This window comes from Ornithorhynchus anatinus, chromosome 15, assembly GCF_004115215.2.
Source record: "Ornithorhynchus anatinus isolate Pmale09 chromosome 15, mOrnAna1.pri.v4, whole genome shotgun sequence".
Classification (NCBI taxonomy): domain Eukaryota; kingdom Metazoa; phylum Chordata; class Mammalia; order Monotremata; family Ornithorhynchidae; genus Ornithorhynchus; species Ornithorhynchus anatinus.
The window spans coordinates 984360-1003733 of NC_041742.1; the positions used below are offsets into that span (position 1 = coordinate 984360).

Consider the following 19374-nt stretch of genomic DNA (forward strand, 5'->3'; position numbering starts at 1 on the left):
TCAACTCCCTGACTCGGAGGGACTTTCAGGGTCGGCGGCCAGCCACTCCCCCACACCAACCCCCAGACTGCAAACTCCTTGAGGGCAGGGATTTTGCCTACTAACTTTATTGCACGTTCCCAAACGCTTAATACAGTGTTCCGCATACAGCAGGTAACGCAGGGACTCGGAAATGCAGAAGAGGAGTAAAGGCTGTGCGTTACGTCAACGGCTCCTTCGCCGCGATCACACGTGGGAAGGGATTTGGGTGGTTGGCCACGACCGACTACTCCCAGAGCCAGTCGGTTTGATTCCCTCTGGTATGGGTGGGGAGGGATGAGTGGGGGAAGAGGAGGGAGGGAAAGGCGAGAGGGACGAAGAGGAGGAGGGAAAGAAGGCTGGCACTAAGAACGGGTAATAAAAACCACACAGGTGACACGGAAGGAACCCTGACCACCTCCTCCCCGGCCCCCTCCCCACCCTGGACCCCAGCTCTTATTCCTCTTCCGCAGGCTCCGAGAAGGGCAGGCGTGACCTGGGCCGGGGAGAGGGGGGTGGCCTTGGTGGCAGGGACAGGGCAGTAGGGGTCGCGGGGTCCGGAGGGAGAGACCTGTCCTCCCCCGGGCGGCAGGCCTACTTGTAGGAAGCTTCAGTTGTTCATGATCCACCAGGAGGCTGAAACAGAGGAGAGGACGGGGATGGCGGGCCTCGAGACTTGCGCCGGCTCCAACGCCCGTTGTCCCTGGCACCTTGCTCCCTGCCACCCACCCCCCCCAACCTCCAGGATCTTCTCACATTCCCTGCCCGCTGGCTGGGCCCCGCTCGGAAGCTTTTCCCACTCTGGTCGGATCAAGTATCACCCACCGGGGCTGGGAGCTACAGGAGACCGGTGGAAGGGCAGGTAGGGAGGTGGAATGACAGCTAGCGAGGAGGCGAGAAGGCACGGTAAAGAGAGGGAGAGCCGTCCTGGGTGGGCTGGGTCCCGATGGAATCCCCGAAGGGGAAGCCGAAGGTTGTATAAAGAGGAGGGGAAGCAGCACAAGTGGGGTGTCCAGGGCAACTCGGGCCGATGGAGAGAAAGGAGTGCGGATGGGGCGGGCAGAGAGTTGGAAGTGGGGCACGAGTCAGGGAGCCCGGAGACAGAGAGCTGGTGTCTTAATAATAATAATAATTGAGGTATTTATTACGCGCTTACAGTGTGCCAGGCACTGAATTAAGCGCTGGGGTGGATACAAGTAAATTGGGTTGGACACGGTCCCCGTCCCACAGGGAGCTCACAGTCTCGATCCTCATTTTACAGATGAGGTAACTGAGGCACAGAGAGGTCAGGCAGATGAGTGGAGGAGCCGGGGTTAGAACCCATGGCCTTCTGACTCCTAGTCCCGTGCTCCATCCGCTATGCCACGCTGCTTCTCTTAAGCCTGAACCGACCCACCTGGGAAGAGCATGGTGGTCAGGATCTCCGGAGTCCGCAGGAGGTCAACGAGGACCCTCTGGAACGCCTTGCTGCAGCTGGTCCGCGAGTGACTGGATGAACGGGTGACAGGGAGGTGGGGGGACGGGCCTCATCTCGAGGAGTGCGGGGCCGGAGCATCCGCGGAGAAGGAAAGTCGCCTCCTCCCAGCAGGCAGACCCAGGAAGCGGCCTCTGTGCCCAAGCCCCCGACCCGCCCTTACCCCCGGCTCCCCTGCCCTGGGAGCGCCAAGGCCAAGGCCCCACCTGCTCCAGGAGGATGCGTCCTGCCAGAACTCGTAGAGGAGGAAGCTGGACTCATCCGCCAGCCTCTGGGTTGACACTCTGGAGGGAGAAAAACAAAGGGCTTGTGGGTCCAGGCCAGGAGCTTGGAGGAGGAGGAGGAGGAGGAGGAGGAGGAGGAGGAGGAGGAGGGTCTCAGCCCTCTCACTCCTGATCCATCGTGTCCCCTCCTGGATCCCTGTGAACACGCACGCCACTTCTGAGCCACGGGACCCCGTGGTGGGAGCCAGGTTGGTAGAAAGCTGGGCTCTGGAAATAAGCCGACTGGACAGAAAGGCAGCCAGTGCCATGTCTGGCCCGGACCGACTGGACCATCACAGACTGCCATCGAGGTACAAGCCGGGCGACCGGTCGCTCCCCCCTCCCACCCGCAACCTGCCCAACCCTGCCTCCGAGCGGAGGTCGCCACGCCTCCAGCCACGCTCCGGCCGGGCCCAGCCGGGGGACTCACCGCAGGCAGCGGCTCTGGGCCGCGGTGACGTCGGTGTAGCAACGCAGGGCCTGATGAAACTGCTTCAAACCCGCTGGGGCCACCGAGATCCTCCTCTGGACGACCAGGATGAGCTTGGGAGAGAGGCAAAGAGACGCTGACTCGTGGGCCCAGTCCGGCGTGGGCTCCAAGAGAAGGATGTCCAGGGCCGAGGTGGTGCTGCCCAACCCCTCAGGACCCCGGCACCCCCTGCGCCCGCTGCCCGGGCCCCAGTCTGGAGAAACCAGTCAGCAAAGGTGGGTTTCCATGAGATGGGCTGAGAATCGCCTGAAGCGGTGCCCCCGGCCCCCCACCCATTGCCATTCTGTACTAGAGGGATTTGGAGTCCTCGCTCGCTGACCCGACAGGACCCTAAAGCATCGGCCCTTACCAACCCCGGGCGGGTCCTCTGACGGCCACGGCCGGGCTTCCGCGAGAAGGTGCGGGGGCCCGGACGGTGGCCGGTTTGCCCAGGGGAAGAACATCCCTGTCCTCACGTGGACCCAGGCTCTGGGTCACTGGAGCCTCTCGCTGCCCTAGACTAGGCCCTTGGGTATAGACGAGCCTGCCGGCCACCGGGGAATAATAATGTTGGCGTTTGTTAAGCGCTTACTATGTGCCAAGCACCGTTCTAAGCGCTGGGAGAGATACGGGGTCATCAGGTTGTCCCAGGTGAGGCTCACAGTTAATCCCCATTTTACAGATGAGGTAACCGAGGCACAGAGAAATGAAGTGACTTGCCCACAGTCACACAGCCGACAAGTGGCAGAGGCGGGATGACGGAGGCGGGTTGGGGGTGGAGCCTTCTCCATCTCACTCGGCTCTTCCTCTTCCCCAGAGACCTCAGGGAAAGGATGGGGTTGGGAAACAATTTACCAGATTTGCCTCTTTGCAAACAGCTTCCCCTTTCGGCAGCTCCAACCTCCGGCTCTGGAATCGAAAGCCAAAACAATGGCCAGTTATGCAAGGGGGTTCCATTCGGCCACAGATGAAGCTTATTTCCAACCCTCGAAAACACAAGCCGGTCCTCGAGCTGGGCCCCAGTTTCTTATTCGGTCATTCATCCGTTCAAATTTATTGAGCACTTACTGCGGGCAGAGGACTGTACCGAGCACTTGCGAAAATACAGTACAACAATAAACAGACACATTCCCTCCCCCAAGAACGAGCTTACAGTCTAGAGGTTTAGCTCTTCTCCTCCAACCTCACCCAGTTGGCTCTCCCCACTCCCGGCCTGATGCCATCATCATCAACAATATCTGCTGAGCTTCTACTGTACGCAAAGTACTGTATTAGGTGCCTAGCCTAAGGTTCTGGGTGCAAGGGCTGTACCGGGTACTTCCTCTGTTCAGTGTACTGCGTTGGGTGCCTCGCGTGCAGAGAGATGTCCGGGCTACTGACCGCCAAGTATCTTAGAGCGAACTGCAGCCTTTGTGGGTGAAGTCGAACCCTCCTTGAGCTCTGGGGGCTATGGGGCAGCCCCATTTGACAGATGAGGTAACTGAGGCCCGGAGAAGTCAGGTGACTTGCCCAGGGTCACACAGCGGACAAGAGGTGGGGCCGGAATTAGAACCCACGACCTCTCAGACACACACACTCAGTGCCCGGGAGCAGCATCTGTGACAGCCTTCAAAACTTCAGGTTCCAGCCGTTCAGAATCGAGGACAGTGTCTCGGACGGGATCCGGACACAATGACCTGACCCACCAGCTCCGTTTGAGTTGCTTGGTTTAATGTTCTTAAGTGGGATTAATTTCTTAATTTCTCTTGAAGTTTTTTTTCAAGGCATCCTGTTTCTGGGAGTGTGGCCTCCATCACTCAGACTGTGAACCCCCAATTGGACAGAAAAAGTGCCAGAATTGTCAGTCCCCAAGCACACCAGCACGGGGCCCAACAAAAAGTCATCATCACGGTGCTCCATCGTGGTGGTTTTTCATCACCCTCCCCCTGATCCCCACCATCACCACCACCATAATAACGGTACCGGCGCGTGTGGCTTTGGGGTCCTACCGACATTCCCTTTAAAGAGAAGAGCGGACCCGAGAATCGGAAGGACCTGAGTTCTAATCCCGGTTCCTCCATTTTCCTGGTGCGTGTCCTTAGGCAAGTCACTTCACTTTTCAGTGTCTCGGTTCCCTCATCTATAAAACGGGATTACGACCGAACCCCGTGGAGAACGTGGGCTGTGTCCGACTTGGTTAACTTGCATCTACCCTAGAACCCGGTACAGTGCCTGGCACACGCTGAGCGCTTAATAATACTATATTAAAATAAGGACGGATCCCTCATCCCTTCCCGCCGGTGGCCCACGAGCCCGCGGCCCCACCTTCCACTCCAGCTGGTCGATCAGCCGCTGCAGACGGAGGATCTGAGATGTCCACTGGCATCCGCCGTCCACCGAGGCCACTGCAGCCCAGAGAGAGGCAGCGAGGAGGTTGTCGATCCCTGGGTTCCGGGAGCGAGCGCTCCTCGCTGCGACCCCTCTACGCTGCCCCTCGCCAAGGAAAGGGATGAGGCAGAGGCGCCGGAACGGCCCGGTTGGGTGGCGACCCAGTGGTCTTCCCCGGCGTCCAAGGGATCTACCCTGTTCCCGCCCTCCCTCCCTCAGGAGAAACCCGGGGAAGGGACCCAGGTGTCCCCAACTCCCCCGACACCTGCCAGCGAGGTCTCGGAAGAAGGGGCCGTGGGGTCCGGGCGGGCGGTCTTCTGGGCTCGGCGCCCACTCCTCCTGCCGGGCCTCGGGCTGCTCGGGGCCACCGGTGTCCCCACGTCCGTCCTGCAGGGGAACAGCCGGGTCCCTCCCCTTCCCATCCCTCCCATCCCCTAACCCCCCCCGTGGGGGCTGTGGCGACCCGCCCCCAGCCCCGCGCTCCCCCTACCTCCCGCGGCCAGCCTGGCTCTCCACGCAATCGGAGGCGCACTCCAGAGACAGGTGCAAGGACTGAAGCTGGCTCGCCGTCTCCCGCAGCAAGAACCGGGTCACGAACTGGTTCACCTTGGGAGCCCACTCGTACTCCTGGAGGGGCGGAGGAGGGCAGGGCTGGGTGGGAAGGGGCGAGGCAGCTGCCCGGCAGGAGGCCACAAACCAGTCGTGGCTTCTAAACGTGGATTTAAATCCTGGCCCCACCACTCGTTCGCCGGGTGACCTTGGACAAATCACTTCGCCTCTCCGGGTCTCAGTTACCCCATCCGTAAAACGGGGATTGAGACCGCGAGCCCCACGTAGGGCCGGGACCGTGGCCGACCCCATTCGCTCGTATCCATCCCGGGGCTTAGTACGGTGCCTGGCACGTAGTAGGCGCTTAACGGATGCCACAGTCATCACTGTTAAGTCTTCCCCAAGATTGCCCGGTGACTCCGTGGAGAACGCTGGGCCAGAGAGGGAGAAATCCACTGGATGGAAAAGAAGAAGAAGGAAAAAACCCCTAGACAAGGGAGGAGGAAGTAGGGCCAGAGACGTGGAGTCAGTTCAACTTCCGCGGACCGGCCCGTGCTCGTGAGAGACACCGCGACCTACCCTGCCACCGACGAGATCAGCGGCACCCCGGCCCTCCGGGGGGTGGACAAGAGGCTGCTGTCACCCTTCGCTCCTCCGGCCAGGGAGCGCGGGCCAGGAAGGCCAAAGCCGGGCCCTGCTGTCCTCCGTCCGCCTACCTCGCCACGCGTGACAGACACGGCCCCGAGCCACCTCCTCCTCGACCCCGTGGAGGGCTGGGCACACTGGAGTGTCAGTGACTGGGCAAGAAGGCAGGATCTCCTGCAAATGGCGCTGGGCTGATTGGCTGGGAGAGAGGGAGGGAAGGGTCGGTCTCCCCCCACGTGGCGTTTCACTGATTGACCCGAAGGTTGAGGCAGAGGTCCCCTGCAAGTGGAATCTCAGTGACTGACTTCTTGTGGGAAAGGAACACGTCTACCAACTCCGTTATATCGTCTTCTCCCCCCGGACCGAGCCCCCAGCCCTTAGTACGGTGCTTTGCACAAAGTAAGTGCTCGGTAAATACGACTGATGGATCAGACGGGAGGGACGGGTCCCCTGCGATTAACCGGAAGGACAGGGTGGATCTCCCGCATGCGGAGTTTCACTGTACCCTCAGAGGGAACTGAGGGTCTTCACTACATAAAGTCTGAGCCCCAACACGGACCCCGTGGCTCCACGGGCAACACAACCCAAAGAGATTCGACATTCACAGCTTTTAGAAGTCACTTTGCTTTTCTGTTCCTCAGTTACTTCAACTGTAAAATGGGGCTCGAGACTGTGAGCCCCACTTGGGACAGGGACTGTATCCAACCCAATTTGCTAGCATACACTCCAACGCTTAGTACATTGCTTGGCGCATGGTAAATGCTTACTACTCTTATTATTATTATGTTTCAGGGAGACCTTCCTCCACCCTCTGCTAACTCCAGAGCCACTGCGTCCCTTTCCTACAGGCAAATTAATCGATCTGCCTTCCAAGCCCACTGGATTATTGCGTCAGCCTCCCCTCTGATCTCCCATCCTCCTGTCTCTCCTCGCTCCAGTCTATTCTTCACTCTGCTGCTCGGATTATCTTTCTACAGAAACGCTCTGGGCTTGTCACACCTCTCCTCGAAAACCTCCGGTGGTTGCCTATCAACCTTTACATAAAACAAAAACTCCTCACTCTTGGCTTCAAAGCTCTCCATCACCTCGTCCCCTCCTACCTCTCCTCCCTTCTCTCCTCCTCCATCCCAGCCCGCACACTCCGCTCCTCCGCCGCTCACCTCTTCACGGTCCCCCATTCCCGCCCACTGTCCCGCTGTCGACCCCTGGCCCCCGTCCTACTGCTGACCTGGAATGCCCTCCCCCACAGCTCGCATCTCCCAAACTAATTCTCTTCCCCTCTTCAAATCCCTTCTGACAGCTCACCTCCTCCAGGAGGCCTTCCCAGACTGAGCCCTCCCATTCCCTCTGCTCCTCTTCCGCTCCCCACAGCACTTGTGCATATTTGTATATATTATTTATTACTCTATTTAGTTAATGATGTGTATATATCTATGACGCTATTCATCTTGATGATATTGACGCCAGACTACCTGTTTTGTTGTGTTGTCTGTCTCCCCCGTTTAGACTGTGAGCCCGTTGTTGGGCAGGGATCGTCTCTATCTTTGCCCAACTGTACGTTCCAAGCGCTTAGTATAGTGTTCTGCACATAGTAAGCGCTCAATAAATATGACTGAATGAATGAACTACTTTTCTCAGCATCCTCTGGGGTTTCCAATGGGAAGAGGCCCCTAACTGTCCCTGTTGTAACTAGGCCCACAGAGGAAGAGATGTTGGGACGAGTTCCGCTCTGATGGCGGCAAGCGGGTTCAGCCCCAAGCCCAGGCTGCTTGGGATCACGCTGCCCTGGCAGAGCTTGGTGAGGAGCCAAGCGGGATGTCCTTGGGGGCGTCCAGACCTCTCAACCTGATGGGACCTCAGAGAACGCCACAGTCCCACGCTCTGCCCCGTAACTCAACACTGCCCGGCCCTGAGGGAGGGCGGTCAGCACAGCACCACCCACCTGACTGAGCAAGGCATCGTCCCCCTCAGGTAATAACAACTGTGGCTATTTGTTACGTGCTTACGAGTTCCAGCCACTTTACTAAGGGCTGGGGTTGCTACAAGGCGGCTGGATTGGACACAGTCTCCCTGTACGACACAGGGCTCCCAGTCTTAATCCCCAATTTCCAGACGAGGCAACTGAGGCACGGAGAATAATAATGTTGGTATTTGTTAAAGCGCTTACTATGTGCCAAGTTGGGATAGATACAAGGTAATCAGGTTGTCCCACGTAGGCCTCAGTCTTCATCCTCATTTTACAGATGAAGGAACTGAGGCACAGGGAAGCGAAGTGACTTGCCCAAGGTCACCCAGCTGACAAGCGGCGGAGCCGGGATTCGAACCCATGACCCCCGACTCCCAAGCCCGGGCTCTTTCCACTGAGCCAAGCTGCTTCTCTAAAGCGAAGTGACTTGGCCAAGGTCACACTGCGGACAAGTGGCGGAGTCAGAATTAGAACCCAGGGCCCTGTGATTTCCAGGCCCTTGATCTACCCACTAAGCCAGGCTGCTTCTCAGTGAAGAGCCAGCCAGGCACTTCCTGCACACAAAGCACTGCGGAGAGGCCTAAAAGAGCACAGACCGGGGGAGTCAGCGAAGCCGTCTTCTAATCTTAGCTCTACCACTTGTCTACTGCGTGACTCTGGGCAAGTCACCTCACTTCTCTGCGTCACTTTCCCCACCTTTAAGATAGAGATTCAAGCCCTTTTCTCCCTCCCAATTAGATTACAAGCCCTTCCTGGGACAGGGGCTGTATCCGACACGATGATCTTGTATCAACCTCAAGGCTCAGTAGAGTGGTATGGGTCAAGCATTTACCACTACATCATTATAATATAAATATTTCTTTATAATAATGTTTGACTTGACCTCTAGACAGCCCTTTGTGGGCGGGAACATGTCTGCCAATTCTGTTGGACTCTTCCAAGGGCTTATCACAATGTTCTGCACATAATAATACCACTGAATGATTAGATGAGTATTTCAGCCCAGGTTTTCTTCCACGCAAACCCCATTTTACAGGAGAATGGGGTCGGGGGTGCAAAGAGTATTAGCAGAAATGAATAAATGATATCCACGTGAGTGTTACTGGTGGACGAAGACAGGACGTGACCGGGGAGATGGGAATCAAGGGTGTCCGTGGGGAGGAGAGGCTTTAGGAGTCTCCGGTAGCGGCCTGCCGGACGAGGGGTGTCCGGGGCCCAGGGGAGGGAGGCTCAAGTAGGCAGAAGGGTGGGCACGAGGAGTTGAAGCCGGGGTAGTCTACGGCAAGAGACAAGTCGGGGGTCGCTTAGGGAGAAGGGAAAAGCAAGTGACTAAGTCAAACGGAGAGAGCGGGGCGGGAGCCTGGAAGACCAGGGTAGGCGGCTGGGAGTTTCTACTTGAGGTGGAGGGTCCCAGTGTTCGAGGAGGGGTTGGAGTGTGCCCCCCAGCCAGCAGGGACTCCCAGCCCCGCTCTCCTTACCAGTTTGGTGGCGTCCATGGCGGTGAGGACCGCCGTGTTCAACGCCTCCAGGGCCGAGAGGACGGATCTGAACTCCCCCAGGTGCCGAGAGAAATAATCTGCAGAGGAGAGAGCGGGGAGGAGGCAGCTGCACCCCTCTGTCCACCTCCCCCAGCCGTCCCAGCCCTGGCCTAGATCCCTCCCACCGGACCGAGGCCCACGTCCACCCCCACAGTCCCCACGTCATCAGCTGCAATGCGATCGACCGATGCCCCCAGAGCTGGAGAGACCCCCAGGCGGACACCCAAACTGGCACGGAGGGCTGGGACCCGGCAACCCAGGCCTCCTCGGCTGCCGGCCAGCCCCCATCCCCGCAGTTCCCGCCCTGAGAATCTGCCCCAAGAGCTGTTCTTCTGCTGGGACCAGGCCCCAAGTGAGACCCCCGGGTCCATCTCTCCCCTGACAGTCGAGCCCCCTCTCGGGGTTGGCTTATGGAGGAGTCAGGCTCAGGCGGGGTCCGAGGGCAGAGCCCAGGCCTCTCCCCGTCTCCAAAGCCGGGGCGACGGCGAGGCGCTGAGGGCCTGCTGGGGCCCGGAGCTCCCACCTCCCGCCACGACCCTCCTGGAGAGCCGGGTTCAAATCCCAATCTGGGCAGCAACTTACCACAGAGCTTCTCTGTTTCCAGACTGCTGGGGAGGAGAAAGGGAGGGGAAGAGACCATTAGGGGAGCTGCGGGGAGGGCTGGACTGCACCCGGAAAACCACGGCTGCGGAACTAGCAGGGAGCCTGCCGAGTGGCGGTTTCCCTCCTTCCCTCCAAGCGTCTCCACCCCCACGGGCTTCTCTCTCTCCGGGTCTTTAGCCGCAAGCGCCTTCGCCTCCATCAGCCACCACTGGCGCAAAACGAGGGGCCCAGACAACCACCATCGGGGGTTTCTGACCCTGGAATCCGTCCGGCATTTCCATTTCCCCCAGAGAGCCCACGTGGCCGATCTCACTTTGATCCATCAATCAATGGTATTTATCGAGCGCTTACTGTGTGCACGGCACTGTACTAAGCGCTTGCACGGTTTACTTTCGCAACATCCCCGGGAAGGAAGGAGCCCCAGCAGAGTCCTATCCCCTTTTTACAGATGAGCAAGCTGAGGCCTAGAGAGCTTAAGTGACCCATCCGAGATCACTGAACAGGCAGTGGCGGAGGTGGCGGGGGAGAGAGGGAGGGATGAGAGGAGCCTGAACATTATGGCCCCATGGCTTCGCAGGGTCCGGGAAGGGAGAGAGAGGCGAATCTGTGGCCCCCAGGAAGCTCCCTGCTCACACTTCCCCAGCTGTGCCTCTGTTCTTGAGCATTAACGAACCTCATCAGCCCCACGCTGGGGAGGAGGGAGATGATTTGACACTACCCTGCTAGCAGACTGAGAGAAGGGCAGGGTGTTGTCCATCTCGCCAGGGCCTTTCCCTCCCTCCCCGCAGCTCCCCTGGGGCGCGCGCGGCGGCCGGTGAGGCGCAGTGACAGAGTTCAGCTGCCAGGTCGGTAGCCATTAAGGAGCCCAGTTAGATGTAAAGGGCCCCGAGGACCCCCGCAGGCTTCCACGGTGGGGACCCGCAGGGCTAGGGGGTGTTTCTGTTAGCCCTGAGGCCCTCGCCTGACCCCTCTCCTCCCCGCCGGTCCCGGCCACCCCCTCCTTACTCTGGGCTCTGCTGGCCGACTCCGCTGAACAGCTCCCGCAGCTCCTCGGAGCTGAGAATCCCATCCGCGAAATAGTTCTGGAACTCGGCGAAGGACAGCTTCCCATCATCTGCGGGGTGAGGGGGATGGGGAGAGGGCCCGGGGGAAGGGGGGCAGGGCTTTCTTTTGGGGAGGACCCCATCCGGGGGTGGCCGGCTGCTGGGCAGAAGCTACTGGGTGGAATCCATCGATGGGCGTTACTTATCGAGCGCTTACTTTGCGCAGAGAATTACACTAAGCGTTTAGGGGAGAATACAGTCCAGTATGCGAGGCACATTTCCTGCAAGAGACCTTCCCTAAGCCCTCCTGTTCTCTTCTCCCACTCCCTTCTGCATCGCCCTGACTTGCTCCCTTTCTTCATCCCCCGCTCCCAGCCCCACAGCGCTTATGTATATATCCGCAGTTTATTTCTTTATGTGAATGTCTGCTTCCCCCTCTAGACTGTAAGCTCGTCGTGGGCAGGGAATGTGTACGTTATAGTGTACTCTCCCCAGCGCTTAAGGCGGCGCTCTGCATCCAGTAAGGGCTCAGTCAATAGGACTGACTGAGTGAGGAGAGCCGCAGCCCCCGCCCAGGACCCAGCTCTGGCCTGTGGGTGCCCAGCCCGGCCATCCCACTCGGCTGCGGCTTTGAGGGGGCAGGGGTGGGCTGGGGATTGGGGCGCCCACCCGGGAAAGGGAGAAACCGGTCCCCGCGGCGGGAGGGGCGGGGGTCTTGGGTATACTCACCGTCCTTGTCTGCCCGGCGGAAAATCTGAAAGGGGAAATGGAAAGAGCTTGACCCCCGGGGGCCGGCCGAGAGTGAGGGAGCTGACCCCTCCCCCAGAGCGTCCCCAGATGGCCGCCCTTTGCCGGGCACCCCAGGCACACCAGTCCTCCCCGGGGGTCAGAGCACGAGCTGGGGGCAAGGGCTATTTGGCTAGCGGTTCCTGCTGCCACCGCCCACTCCAATATCGTCTTCTGTGGCGGGGGAGAACTCCCCCGTTCCGTCTCCCCCAAATCCCACCGCGCTGCTGCTCGCCCTTCCCTCCCAGTGCCCAGGAGACCCGAGGGCCCCGGGCCTGGTCCCTCCACAACTCCTAGACGCCCGGGGGCTCCCCTACCTTCCCCATCCAGGTTCCTACAGACATCAAGAGGGGGACTGTCACCCAGTTCTCTGGATTTATCAAGCGTTAGCTGGGTGCCCACCTAGAGGTGGGCAGGGCAGCAGGCACTACCAGGCGGCGACCGCGAAGCACATGCACACACCTCTCCGAGCCCGCCGCCTAGGGACGGGGGGGAGGGACGCGAGGAAAGAGTTTCTCTGGACTCAAGGCCATGACAGACGCAGGGGGCTGTTATCGGAGAACCAGCTTCAAGGGCGGTTGGTGGGCACCGGTGCACTGCAGCCTCCGGGCAGGGCAGGGTTGGGCAGACAGAGGGAGCAGGGCAGGGCGGGCAGAGGGGGCAGAGGAGGGCAGGGCAGAGTGGACAGAGAGGGGCAGAGCAAGTTGGACAGGGAGGGCAGGGTAGGGAAGAGCAGAGCGAGCAGAGCTGGACAGGGCAGGGCAGGGCAGCACACGGCCAGCAAGAGAGAGACTAACTGAGCCCCTAACTTCACCCTCTGCTGGCTGCAGAACCCAGCCTCTGTTGTACTCAGTAGTTGCTTAATAAATACCGTTGCCGCCAAATAGGACTAGCATTAGCAATATTAGTAGTAATAATATTTAATAAGCACCCACTTGGAGCAGTGCTCTGTACTAGGTGCTGGGGATTTGGGGACAGGAATTTGGATTTGCACACGTGAGTCACCTCTCTCACAGCACTTCTGTGCATACCCATGATTTATTTATTTACATCAATGTCCGCCTCCCCCTCTAGGACTGTAAACTTGATGTGGGTGGGGAATGCGTCTACCAACTCCGATATAGTGAGCCCTGCACACAGTGAGCACCCAATAAATATGAGGGACTGATTCCTCAGAGAAATTTGCCGGGGGTGGGGGGGCTCATATTTGAAATCCCCTCCCCCTTCACCTCCTGCAGACTGCTTCCTCAAAACCCTCCTGAAATCACAATGCCTTCAGGAAGCCTTCCCTGATTAATCTCATCACCCCCGACCCTAAATTGTCCTCCTACTGCCATTCCAGCACCTCTGTCTCCTAAGCACCTGTGTACTCATGTCCTCTTCCCCTGTAGCACTTCTGGCCATAGCTTTAGTGAAGCAACTTCCGCTTCTTTAGAGAAGCAGCGTGGCTCAGTGGAAAGAGCACGGGCTTGGGAGTCAGGGGTCATGGGTTCGAATCCCGGCTCTGCCACTTGTCAGCTGGGTGACTGTGGGCGAGTCACTTCACTTCTCTGGGCCTCAGTTACCTCATCTGGAAAATGGGGATGAAGACTGTGCGCCCCACGTGGGACGACCTGGTTCCCCTGTGTCTACCCCAGCGCTTAGAACAGTGCTCTGCACATAGTAAACGCTTAACAAATACCAACATTATTATTATTTAGTGCAGCCACTGCTTCCTCCTAACAATAATAATATTTATGGCATTTGTTAAGCGCCATCTTCCAGGCAATGTATTAAGCACCGGGATGGATTAAAGCAAATCGGGTTGGACGCAGTCCCCGTCCCACGTGCGGCTCACGGCCTTAATCCCCATTTTACTGATGAGGGGAACCGAGGCCCAGAAAAGTCAAGCGACTTGCCGAAGGTCACAGAGCAGACAAGCGGCAGAGCTGGGATTGGAACCCATGACCTTCTGACTCTCAGGCCCGGGCTCTATCCACTATACTTTAATTTATCTTCATTTAATTGTAATTTATCTTAACGTTTAGACCGGAAGCTCCTCGAAGGTAGGGATTGTGTCTACCCACCCTATCGACCCCAGTGTGTAGTGCTCCGCACACCAGGCGCACAATCAATACCACTGATCGACTGTATATTTGGCAAGCACGGTTAGGCTCCCAGCCCCTCTCCCAGCTCTGAGCCTCGGGTCAACGTTGCGGTTTCTGCCTCCTCCCTTGTGCCGAACCTCCAGCCCTCCCGGTCGGCCTGCCGACCAAGAGAGCTATTCCCCACATTTCCTGGGCCTTCGGGAACCCGAGGACCAGAGAGGTGAGGATCCTGGATGGGGTCACCCAGTCTCCATGCAGAAGCAGGGGCAGGGGGCGGGACCCGGCTCTCCCGCCTGATGGTTGCCTTGCCTTTCCCTCGCAGCTACCGGCTCCCTGTTCCACCTCCCCGTGTGCTCCAGATGGCACAGCGTCTCTGTGACTAAGACCCCCAGCCTGGCCCCTTTGTTGCGCCCGGGCCTGGTGCCAGCCAGGCTCCCGGCCCCTGCTCTGGGCCCCCACCCCGAGAACGCTTCCGCCGTCAGGGGCCGGACAGGCAGAGCCTCCTGACTCCTGCTGGGCACCCCCTGCCCCTGCCGGAGGCAGGACTCGCTCCTCCTCCGCCCCAGGGTGTAGGAGATGCGGGGGGGCTGTGGTCCCGCAGGTCTTCGGAAGCTCTTTTCCCATCCCTCACCCCTTCCCTCAACCCCCCGTGGGCTGCCTGTTTTCCCGCAGCTCCACTGAACTGGACCTGGAGGCGGGGGGTGGGGGCTGACTGCACTATGCTCAGCCCCCAGCCCCATCCCTGCCTCCCCCGCCCCTCTCCCAAGGGGGGCAAAGTTTTTAACAGCCGCAGCAAACCCAACTATCCCCCAGGATCCCTGAAAGCTCAAAGGCACCCGGCAGTCCCCCTGCCTCACCGATGCCAGCTTCCCCGCCCCAAGCTTCCCCACTTTTTATTTTTTAAGGCATCTGGTAAGCCCTTACTGTGTGCCGGGCACTGTACGAAGGGCTGGGGTAGATACAAGATGATGGGGTCAGGCACAATCCCCGATCCACATGGGGCTAACAGTCTTAAGCCCTATTTGACAGATGAGGTCCCCGAGGCACAGAGAAGTGAAGTGACCTACCCAAAGTCACACAGCGGAGTCAGTGACGGAGCTGGGATTCACACCCAGGCCCTCTCACTCCCAGACCCACGTTCTTTTCACCTGGCCGTGACGCTTCCCTGTCCTGGGAGGTGACTCGGGGCCTTCAGATATGGTCAAGCACCAGAACCCTGGGGCATTTGGCCTGGGGCATGGAACCAAGGCTTCATCCTTGTGATCCAATCAATCATTCAGTCATATTTATTTAGCTCTTACTGTGTGCAGAGCACCGTACCACGCGGTTGGGAGAGCATGACAGAATAGAGTCGGTGGACACATTCCCTGCCCACAGTGGACTTACAGTCGAGAGGGGGAGGCAGACATTAACATAAATAAAAAAATTACAGATATGGACAAAGTGTTGTGGGGCTGCGGGGGGAAAGGGGGTGGCGGGAATCATCTGTAAAGCACTGAATAAACACTATTCATTCATTCAATGGGCAGGGCACTGTACTGAGCGCTTAGAATTTGTATCAAGCCCCCTGAGGGTCAGGGGCTGTGTCTGACCTAATTGACTTGTTCCTACCCCAGTGCTTAGAACAGTGTTTGACACATAGAAAGCGCTTAACAAGTACCATAAAACAAACAAGCTCCTCTAGACTGTGAGCTCACTGGGCAGGGAATGTATCTGTTGACGGTTCTGTCGTACTCTCCCGAGGGCTTAGTACAGTGCTCTGCCCACAGTAAGGGTTCAATAAATGTGACTGAATGAATGAATAAAGGGAGGGAGACGGGGGACAAGGAAGGGAGTGGAAGAAAGGAAAAGAGGCCTTAGTCAGGGAAGGCCTCTTGGAGGAGATGTGTCTTCAATCCACTAGTCGGTATAATCCTTGAGGGCAGGGATTGTGTCTACCCATTCTAATGTACTCTTTCAAGCAATCTGTCAAGTGCTCTGTTTCTCAGCAGGCGCTCAATAAATAAATGAGCGATTTCCCCACCCCCCTCTGCCAGGAGCAGGGGGTGGGCGGGTGCCCGATGGCTGAGAGACCATGCCCATGCAGGCTGGGGGGGCGGAGGGAAGGGCAGGAGAAATGGGGGAGGACGGAACTGCAGTGTGGATCCAGTGCGGTAATGTGCAGCCTGGCCCGGCCCCAGCCTCTTGAGACTCGGCTCTTCGAGCCGGGAGGGAAAGGGGCCAGGGTAAGGACGCCGCAAGATGAGCTGGGCAGAGTGGGGCAGGAGAGGGGAGGAGAGGGGAGAGAAGGAGCCGGGAGGGGGAATGTGGGGAACACAGCAGAGCAGAGGGGAGGAAAAGGGGAAGGAGCGGCAGAGGCCGGAGAGAGAGGCAGGGGCTTCGGAGGAGTGGGGGTGGGTCTGGGGGGGGGGGGGGGGGCACAGAGGGGAAGGCAAACTAGAAAAAGAGGGAAAGGAAGTCCAGAGGGAAAAGAGGAACTAAGGGGAAGCCCAGCTCGGTGAGTCCTGGGGGTAGGGAATGAAGCTGACCCCTCCCAGCACTGGATCTTCCCACTCCTAGGGAAGCCTGTGAGTTGGAGGAGACAAAAGAGGCGAACTCCTACCTAGCCTAATCCGTTCCCCGCCCCCCCACCCAGCCCCCACCCCAAAAGGCTGGCACAGTCCCTCCTCTCACCTGGCTCAGCGCCGGGCAGGGGGGCGGTACAGCTCGGGAGACGGGTCGGCCCAGAACGGGAGAAAAGGGCCAGTTCCTCAACGGCAGCAAGGAGCCGGCCTGGCAACCCAGACGCGGTGCCGGGCAAAGAGCTCAAAGCTCAGCAAATCCAAGTTGGGCCTCTGGGCTATCTGGTGCGGAGCTGTGTGCCGGGCAGCTATGGGGGGCAGGGTACCGTTCCGGGCGCCTGCCGTGGGCAGAGCGCCATCGTGGGTACTGGGGAACTTACTTATAACAGAGGTGAGAGACATGGGTCCCTGCCTTCGAGGACCTTATTTCTCAGAGCCCCGAGTCCTTTCCTCGGCAGTGTGGGGAGGATGAGGTGGAAGGGAACCTGGAATTGGTGGGGAGGAGGGGAAGAAGAGGGGGAGGAGGGGAAGAAGAGGAAGAGGAGGGGAAGAAGAGGAAGAGGAGGGGAAGAAGAGGAAGAGGAGGGGAAGAAGAGGAAGAGGAGGGGAAGAAGAGGAAGAGGAGGGGAAGAAGAGGAAGAGGAGGGGAAGAAGAGGAAGAGGAGGGGAAGAAGAGGAAGAGGAGGGGAAGAAGAGGAAGAGGAGGGGAAGAAGAGGAAGAGGAGGGGAAGAAGAGGAAGAGGAGGGGAAGATGAGGAAGAGGAGGGGAAGAAGAGGAAGAGGAGGGGAAGAAGAGGAAGAGGAGGGGAAGAAGAGGAAGAGGAGGGGAAGATGAGGAGGGAAAGAAGAGGGGAAGAAGAAGAGGGGAAGAAGAGGAAGAAGAAGGAAAGAAGAGGAGAAAAAGAGGAAGAGGCTCTGCTGCTTGTCAGCTGTGTGACTGTGGGCAAGTCATTTAACTTCTCTGTGCCTCAGTAACGTCATCTGTAAAATGGGGATGAAAACTGTGAGCCTCATCTGGGACAACCTGATGACCCTTTATCTACTGCAGCGCTTAGAACAGTGCCCTGCACATAATAAGTGCTTAACAAATGCCATTATTATTATTATTATTATTATTGTTAAGAGGAGGGGAAGAAGAAGAAGAGGAGGAGAAGAAGAGAAAGAGGAGGGGAAGAAGAGGAAGAGGAGGGGAAGAAGAGAAAGAGGAGGAGAAGAAGAGAAGAGGAGGGGAAGAAGAGAAAGAGGAGGGGAAGAAGAGGAAGAGGAGGAAGAGGAGGGGAAGAAGAGGGAGAGGAGGGAAGAAGAGAAAGAGGAGGGGAAGAAGAGAAAGAGGAGGGGAAGAGGAGGAAGAGGCTCTGCTGCTTGTCAGCTGTGTGGCCGTGGGCAAGTCATTTAACTTCTCTGTGCCTCAGTGACCTCATCTGTCAATTGGGGATGAAGACTGTGAGCCTCACGTGGGACGACCTGATGACCCCTTATCTCCCCCAGCGCTCACAACAGTGCTCCGCACAGAGTAAGTGCTTAACAGATGCCAACATCGTTATTGTTAAGAGGAGGGGAAGAAGAGGAAGAGGAGGGCAAAGGGAGAAAAAGAAAACGGTAGGAAAGAGAAAGGGGGCATAGGATAGAGGGAAGGAGAAACAAAAGGGCTCTGGAAGGGGAGAGGGAGATTGCTCTGCCCTCACCCCCCCCCCCACCCCATCCCTCCCCTCCCTTCCCCGAGCCTCTGGTGGGACAACCCGATGACCCTGTATGAACCCCGGCGCTTAGAACAGCGCTCTGCGCATAGTAAGCGCTTCACTTCTCGGCGCCTCGCTGACCTCATCTGTAAAATGGGGATTAACTGTGCGCCGCAGGTGAGACAACCCGACGACCCACTATCTCTCCCAGCGCTTAGAACAGCGCTCTGCACGGGGTAAGCGCTTAAAAGATACCTACATTATTAGAAGAACACCTCCTCCTCCATCCCCTCGCTTGCTCCTGGGCACGACCCGTTAGGAGCCGGTCACTGCCCCTTAGGGCTCGACCCCTCCTGCCGGGGGGGGCGGGGGGGGTGAAGAGAATGAGTGACCTCTTCCCCCCCAAGGCCGGTCCCGGCCCGCCGATCGCCCTGGGGGCGTCTGGGACGATTCATGCAATGCTACTTAGGGAGCGCTCACTGTGCGCGCGGCACGGCACCGAGCGCTTAGCCCCGTCCTCACATGGGGGTCCGACACGGCGCCCCCCTGCTTCGGGCCAACCTCCCCCCGCCCCCCCCCCCCAACGCACATCCCCACGCCCCTCGATTCCCCCCAAACCCGGCCGCCCCTCAAAGCGAGGGGAGCCCGGCCGGGGTCCGGCCGGATGATTTACTCACGTCCTGGAAGAGGGTGAGGCCTGCGGGCGGAGGAGGCGGAGGAGGAGGAGGAGGGGAGACGAGGCGGGCAGGAGGCTGGGCACTGAGCAGGCACATGGTCAGCAGCTGGGCACATGACATGGTCTTGGGCCGCCGCGGGGAAGGAGGAGGGGAGGAGCGGGGAGAGGAGAGGAGAGGAGAGGAGGGCAGGGCAGGGCAGGGCGGAGGAGGGAGGCGCGGGCCCCCGGGCCTGCACACTCGGGCAGGGGCTGCGGGCTCCGCCGATGGCCGGCAGAGGCGGGGGCGGGGGCGGGGGCGGGGGCGGGGGCGGGGGCGGGGGCGGGGGCCGGGCGCCGGCCGTGGCCTCCGCCCTCTGGCGGCCCGCCCTCCTCCCCGCAGCCTCCCTCCGTGCCAGGGCCACCGCCGGGCATCGACAGGCCCTCCGCCCTCTTCTGTCCGGCCTCCCTCACCTCCGGCTCCCTCCGTGGCATGGGCACGGCCGGGCATCGACCGGCCTCCCTCACCTCGAGCTCCCTCCGTGGCATGGGCACGGCCGGGCGTCGACGGGCCCTCCGCCCTCTCCTGACCGGCCTCCCTCACCTCGAGCTCCCTCCGTGGCATGGGCACGGCCGGGCATCGCTGGGCCCTCCGCCCTCTCCTGTCCGGCCTC

General features: G+C 59.2%; 1 protein-coding gene across 2 annotated transcripts; it reads right to left on the minus strand.

Annotated features, from left to right (window-relative positions):
• Positions 1 to 91: 91 nt before the first annotated feature.
• On the minus strand, positions 92 to 18986 carry NECAB3 (N-terminal EF-hand calcium binding protein 3). Of its 2 annotated transcripts, none has more exons than XM_039914227.1 (13): positions 18726 to 18986; positions 11665 to 11689; positions 10898 to 11006; positions 9872 to 9894; positions 9230 to 9327; positions 5082 to 5218; positions 4857 to 4978; positions 4529 to 4608; positions 3080 to 3133; positions 2186 to 2298; positions 1699 to 1776; positions 1415 to 1506; positions 92 to 654 (listed from the first exon to the last, which is right to left on the minus strand). In XM_039914227.1, exons 1-13 carry the CDS (start codon positions 18843 to 18845, stop codon positions 629 to 631), a joined length of 1077 nt encoding a protein of 358 aa, XP_039770161.1. In that variant the 5' UTR covers positions 18846 to 18986; the 3' UTR covers positions 92 to 628. The 2 variants fall into 2 exon arrangements, with proteins under 2 accessions (XP_039770161.1, XP_028935811.1); XM_029079978.2 differs by having other exon boundaries at positions 9872 to 9897; positions 18726 to 18985.
• Positions 18987 to 19374: the final 388 nt, after the last annotated feature.